The sequence below is a fragment of the Megascapheus bottae genome, chromosome 19 (assembly GCF_031878675.1).
Source record: "Megascapheus bottae isolate mThoBot1 chromosome 19, mThoBot2.hap1, whole genome shotgun sequence".
Taxonomy (NCBI): domain Eukaryota; kingdom Metazoa; phylum Chordata; class Mammalia; order Rodentia; family Geomyidae; genus Megascapheus; species Megascapheus bottae.
In genome coordinates this window covers 9,230,804-9,237,974 of record NC_143527.1, presented here as the reverse complement: position 1 = coordinate 9,237,974, position 7,171 = coordinate 9,230,804, and the positions used below count along the sequence as shown (strand labels likewise).

The window sequence follows — 7,171 nt, the reverse complement described above, 5'->3', positions numbered from 1 at the left end:
AGCAACTGCTAGGTACTTCTACCTCACTAGGAAGTTAAGGAAACCGAGGCACAGAGAGGCTAAGTCACGTGCCCAAGTCTCCCCAGTCTGCAAGAGACAGAGGGGGAGCAGCAGCTACGTGACAGACAGAGGATGGAGAGAGGGCAGAGAAGGAACAATCTTCCCAGCGTTATGGAAGAGTCCCCTGTCAATCTGTATGGGTGGAGTCTGTTCACGCTCCTGTGTTCATTGGAACTTTCTGGAAGCATCATTTAGCAGAAATGTAAAGGCCTCTAGAGCTCAAAGGCAGGCACGTTCAGAACCAGGTCTGCATGTCTTCCATCCCTGACTCAGGAGGAAAAGAAGTGTGACTTACTGAATCATCCTTCCAGAAGCTTCCGGATACAGTGGCACCTCTGACTCCTCGCTGCCCACTGGAAACACATGGTACTGCCACCAGAGAGTGGCATTCCTTCCCTTCACATCGGGAACCCCATTGCCCTGGCTGCCGAGCTCAAGCCTGGGGCAGGCCTGGGGCAGGCATGAGCACCCTGACCTTCTGTCAGAGCTCAAATGCTTGGCGTCACATGACATCGTCAATGACATTGTTGAAGTTTCTCAAAGTCTGGCTCTAAATACAGGGCCATGTCTGTGATACCTGTCAAAATCGCTTTCCATTACTGACAATGGTTTCAAGTCCTTGAAAGACGCCCGTAGGCAGCTGGTGAGGAAGTGATATATATGTGGGAGTCCACACACTGAGAACCTTCTGGTCACATCAGTCTACATCTTTGCTAGCAATGAGATGGGTGATGATGACAACATAGTGAGCAAGAGCTAAACACAAACCCCTGCATCTATGACAGTTGAAGTTGATGGATAAGGACAATTGCATTCACTGTGGACACGTATGGACATGAACTCTAAACCCACTGACTCCATGTTCACATGGTTTAAAGATGAAAACATGAGATGGTAAGATTTTCCCTCCTCTGGATGGCTCAGAGCTTTCCATAAGACATGGTGATTAGGGCCCTGGAGTCCAATTATGTGGAAAAGTTGTGAGTGACCAGGTAGAGACAGGAGGGTTGTAGGTTCAAGGTGAGCTGGAACTCTTTTTAAAGTAACTAATGCAATAAATGGCTAGGCAAGGACACATGTGGCTCAAGTGCAATGTCCTGGGTTCAAGTGCAGTACCACCCAACAAATTATAAATGACCAAAGCACCAGAGGGACATAACCATTCAGCTTGACCATGCTGCTGACTGTAAGAATGAGGAGATGGATACTCAACTCCTTAGCTCACCTGAGCGTGCTCATACACCCCAGTCTCTGTGGTAGGTATAGAGAGACCCAACCTGCTGTTCTCTGTTGGTCAGGTGGTCTTCTACTTTTGTCCCCACTAGAAAAGAGCCTTCAAGCCTGGGGAGAAATTTCTGATCTTAATCTTGCAGTGCCCCATTCCTAAGCTGTCTCTGCCTTTCCCCCAAAGTGGTAGAATCTTTCCAATGGTGTGCTTGGGAGTGTGCATTTGATTGGGAACCAGGAGGAAACTCATATGTCTTCTGTAAAGGGAAGTTATAAAATCACAATGGGTCTTTGGAAAAAGAGAACTTACCGTGAACTTAGGACCTGACATTCATGACAAGCCCAGCCCGGTTCCTCAGCTGCCTAAGTTCTGAGTGGCTTGCTTCCTCAGGCCTGTGAAGATACAGATATGGAAACCATTACTCTAGCACAGTACCTGACGCAGTGTCTCATAGTGGTAGACTCTTCTGTGGCTCCATTCAATGTAAACATGTACGCATGCTGGTCATGGGGCTAGAATGCAATAATTTTACAATTCACAATTTCACAATTTAGTAGCTGTTCTGAGCCTGGAAGGTTGATAAGGACCATGTAGTTGCTGAAGGAAATGTGGAAGTTGCCTCAAGTGGTAGAGTGCCAATACTGGGTGAAAAAGCTAAGGGACAGCACCCAAACCCTAGTACTGTCTATCTGTCTATCTATCTATTTATCTATCTTAAGATTGTATATATGTATATAAATACTGTCATATACATTGATATATTATACTATATAATATATAAACCCAGTCTCAGGTCCCTAGACCTGTAGATGTTGACATTAGCAAAGCTCCAGGAGGAGAGGTGAAGGAGGGGGAATAACCTTCTTTGGCTGCTCTGGAGGGCATGCATCACCTGCATGGGGGAAAGTCTGGAAGAGTCTTTGCCCTCCAGAAAACCAAGAAGTTCTTAGAAGCCAGGCAGGGAAGGTACTGATTTATACCACAGAAAAGAAGACAAAGCCATTTTCATGTCAAATGCATAAATGATTGAAGAAAATAAATCAAAGATTGGCAAAGAAATAACATGGATTCTGTCACTGGGAGAATGGGTGTACAGTGGCAAGAGCCTGTGGCAATGCAGTGAGCCACACTGAGCAAGCCAGGTCCTTCCTAATTATTGTGTTTGGCAAACAAAGTTCCACGGCACTTGCTTTTCAAATAGCTCACAGCTGCAAACTTTTGTCATCCGTTATCTCTCTGAGACAAAGGAACAAAGTTTTGAAATACAAAGTCATCTTGACTGTTGTGTTTTCTTTTCAAGGGGCAGAGATAAGTGTATTATAGTAAGACAGGGGAGAGTTGCAAAATTGGGCCAGGATCAATAGGCCTTTGGTAAGCTCCTGTCTGAATGAGGGCATGTCTTTCATTTAGGGGCATCTCTGGAATTGGGCTAGTCAGGGGAAAAGTGCTGGTGGGCTCAATACAAAGCACCTTTCAAGGCAGTAACTAAAGTTATTTGTTTAACATTTGCCAAATTGACATGGTGATTATGGTATAACTTCAAATAGGACATTGTTAATATTTAGAAGTTTGTCTTCCTTAAATCACATTTCCCCTAAATAGGTTTTTTTACGTATATCTATTCTGAAAATATTTTGCAAAATGATTGAGATGATAAATTTTTATGTCATGTGTATTTATAGTATATGTATATATATATATATATATATATATATATATATATATGAAAATTGCCTTAGTCCATCTTGTATCAAAGGCTGGATGCTTTATAAAGAGAAAAAAGGTTTCTTTACAGAAAACAGGATGGTGCTAGCTAGCATCACAACATGACATAGCCAGAGTGTGTCCAAGAGAAGCAGGCATCTAGTAAGTTTTGGGGAGAGCTCACAGTCAGGGAGGAAGCAAGACACTCAGGATGGAGCAGGGACCATTCTCTTCTAACAACTTGCTGTCTTGAGATGGAGTCCATCCCTGTCCGATCCAGCTCCCCACAGGCTCCTTGAAGATGATGAAAATGAGCTCAAGTCCTATGTCATGAATCAGCATAGTCAGTATCTACATTATGTCCTGTGAGCAAAACCAGGCAAAAATAAAATTTCCCCGTACAAAATAAGTGAAGATTTCAGCAGATATTTCTGGAAAGAAAATATGTAGAGAGCAATCTAAACTGGCAAACCTGCTAAACACCATTAGTCATGACAGAAACACAAGTCAGTGAACATAGACTTCAGCCACATTGTGAAAAACAACCATGGCAGAACCTAACACAAGCCATTGAGGATGTCAAGAAATTAGAACCTTCAAGCACTGGAGGCAACATGCCACCACATCCAGGAAACAGTGTGGGAAGAGAAATATACCTTGCCAGTATCCATTAGAGCATGAGTCAAACAATCATGTTTTGTAACCAAAGCTGCCAAAAGATAGACACAGTGGAATACTATTCAGTCATGAGGATGAACAAAATTCTGGTTCAACATGGAGGAACCTAGAAGATGTGACACTAAGTGAAATAAGCCAGACACCAAAGAAGCTGTGTGATTCCACATGTGTGAGGAATGGATATTTCTCCACCATCCATGCGGCTTCACCACCAGCGTTTCCCTTTCCTCCAGCATCTTTGCTCTCCCATGAGACTCTGCTCTGTCCTAGTCTATCAGTCTTTACAATATAGATTGCAGGCTGCTAAAAGGAAAAGGCTCTCCCTTTCTCCCACAGCCCCCTTGCTGCCCTTCCTGGAAGGCCGGAAGCATCCTGCCTCTCAGTCAGCACACACTTGGCTCCAGGCCAGGCTCTGGGCCCTGCACTTTCCCATGGCTTTCCGCATGGCTTTCTCCCCTCCACCCGCCCAGGGCCCTCTCTTCCTCCTGCTTCTCCCTTCTCCCTGTGATGCCCCAGCAGCCCGCCTGTCCCTCTCCCGCACCCAGCCCCTCTGAGCTGAGGAGGGTTGGGACACTGGGCTTAGTTGCCTGGGCTAAGATCCCTGTTCTGTCCTGTTAGCCATCAGTGAGGACTCAACCAAGGACTTAATAGAACTTGGATTCTACCAGCTAGTAGCCTGGTTAACAGAAGTCACTGGCATATACAATCTAGCAGAGCTTCATCAGCAGACATTGTGAGCAAGCTGTCTGCCCACAGCCAGGCATGGCTCATCCAACTAGCTGAAGCCCAGATGGAAAACCACAGAATGACTCCAACCACTTAGGAAGAAAGGATTGCACAGCCATGTCTTACCTTCCCAGTTCCATGAGAAACCACCTCTTGATTTGAAATTGGACCCACTTTTCATAAAGCTGAACCTTGGCTCCATAGAAAAGAAGGGACTGGTCCAGGGGTTCACATTAGTAATCTCAGCTTCATGGGAGGCAGAAACCAGCCAAGGCAAAAATCCCAAGACCTTTTCTAAAAGTAGCTAATGCAAAAAGGGGCGACAGCCCCTTCAGTGGTAAAACATCTGCCTGGCAAGTACAAGGCCCTGAGTTCAAATGCTAGTGATTTCAAAAACCATAATAGTGAAGTGGTGCTGTGGCTCAAGGGGTAGAGCAGGAGCCTTGAGCTGAAGAACACAGGAAAAATGCCCAGGTCCAGAGTTCAAGCCCCACAACCAACAACAAAAAATAATAATAGTAATAATGATGCAGAAAGGTGGCATAGTCAGGAAAACTATCAGTGGCTTCTCGCCTATTTCTGGTGCCTATGTTTTCCCTTTGTCCCCACAGAGAATGATTGGTCTTAGGAGTCCGTTTATATATGAATATTCCTCTCTATGGAGTGCAGATAGGTGGGGGAATGTAGCAGATTACTGATTTCTCCCACCACCTACTAGAAAGGTCTTTAGCTTTCAAGTGAGGAATCATAATGTTACTGTTTATGGAGAATCTCCACCTGCTGGTGCTGGGCCTTTTCCAAGGATTCTTGCACTTGATACTCAACATAATGGGATGAACCCAGTTACCAGACAGGAAGCATCTGATGGAGGTGTGCAAGGTGCATGGCTGTGTGTCCCTCCATCTGCAGACATACGATTGGCTAGTCAAGAGCAAAACAGTAGAGCTAGGGTACTGTGTAGTGGCAAAACATTTGCCTGATTTATTTCCCAGCATTCTTAGTGCAAATTAAGAAGAAAGGAAAAAAGGAGGGAGGGAGCCAGGCAGGCAGGAAAGCAGGAAGGAAGGAAGGAAGGAAGGAAGGAAGGAAGGAAGGAAGGAAGGAAGGGAGGGAGGGAGGGAGGGAGGGAGGGAGGGAGGGAAAGGAAAGGAAAGGAAAGGAAAGGAAAGGAAAGGAAAGGAGGAAGGAAGGAAAGTGGGAAGGAAGGAGAAAGAAAGGAAATGAAAGATCTAAGAAGTTACACAAAATAGAAAGGAGCACCTGCCTCTTTCTGGAGAAAAAAAAAAAGCTACAAAGGAAGAAACCTGAAAAGGTCTCCCAGAAACATCACAATTAGAAGAATCTGTTAGGTTTATTGTTGTTGTCATTGGCTTTTGTTTGTTTCCTTGGTTTTGGTTCTACTGGGTTTGAATTCAAGGCCTTTGCTTCTTGGACAGGTGCTCTACACTTGAGTAATGTCTCCAGCATAGGACGTATGTGTTTTGACACATTGACTGAGAAGTGTACGAGAGGGAGACTCCTGGGCATGTTCTCTGGTGTGTCTTCTCTATTGACTGAGAAAACAGACACTTAAAGAAGCATGGTGTTGGTGTGAAGGCAACTCTGGTCATTCAGTCTGCTTTTCATTTGTTTGTTGTTTATTTACTTATAATGACAAAGTACTTCAGAGAGAAGTCATTTCTTAGTGTGAACCCAGGGTAGCCAGGACTGGTGTCAGTCATAATGTTCTGGGGATGTTGTCATTTCTTTCTCTTGCTTTCTGGGAAAGAACTGTCCCCACAGGGACTTTCTGGAAGGATGCATTAAAAAAAATAAAGACTATTACACAAAGTATTATTTTCACATTTGATACCTCCTTTCTTAACAAAAAGCACTTTGTTCAGTTCTGTAAGGTTTAGAAATTTGATGCTATCATCTCTGAAATTGTAGCCCAATTCTTCAATTAGATGCATGAAGAACATTTAATAAAAGAACTGTATGGAAAAATCTCTCATTTAACTTCTAGGCAAAGGCCTTTCCCTCTTCATTTGACAGAGCGGACCAAGCCTCTGCTTTGTTCTATGCCTGTGTGAATTTCCACTGGAGCACAAAAGTAATTATAGTAACCATAATGACTTTCTTTACAACTAGGCTGGTTTTGTATCATGAAAAATAGATATTTAAGTCAACCTTCCCCACAGAATTCTATATACAGATCTGCTAATCTCTCTGGCAGAAATGTATGTTTCTTCGGTGTATGGTTTTCAGACTAAGACTCAACATGGCTTTGCAAAGGGATATAAATCCATAGAAGTTTTTAAAACGCATACACACACATCATATTCTTTACAAGTTATATTCCTTTATACAGACTGTAGACATGCTTATTCTGTCATCTGTGAAAAGAATCACTGCCTTAGGTATCCTGAAACATGTACACACAAGACACAAAATGACAAACACAAGGAAGGTGAGGAAGCAAATTCAGTGCATCTTGCCACCTTATTTCTTTATTAGACTTGCCTAGGAATTTATATCTATGAAGGACATTGGTCATTCCCTCCCTCCCTCCCTCCCTTCCTTCCTTCCTTTCTTTTTCCTTCCTTCCCGCTGGCCTGCCTGCCTGCCTTGTACTGAGGCTTGAACGCAGAATCTCTCACTCTTACTTGGATTTTTCTGTTCAAGACTAGTGCTCTACCACTTGGGCCACATCTCACCCCTAGCTTCTTGCTGGTTAATGGGAAACAAGAGTCTCATGAACTTTTCTTCCTGGCTTGGCTTTGAACCAGGATCCTC

The 7,171-nt window shown here is 43.9% G+C and overlaps 1 protein-coding gene across 1 annotated transcript in view; it reads left to right on the top strand.

The window, feature by feature from the left end:
- Positions 1-889: 889 nt before the first annotated feature.
- Positions 890-7,171, top strand: part of Tnfrsf11a (TNF receptor superfamily member 11a) — a 36,536-nt gene continuing 30,254 nt past the window's right edge. Inside the window, exon 1 of the mRNA XM_090353607.1 lies at positions 890-954. Coding sequence (XP_090209733.1) covers positions 890-954 — 65 coding nt within the window. The remainder of the gene's footprint in view (positions 955-7,171) is intronic.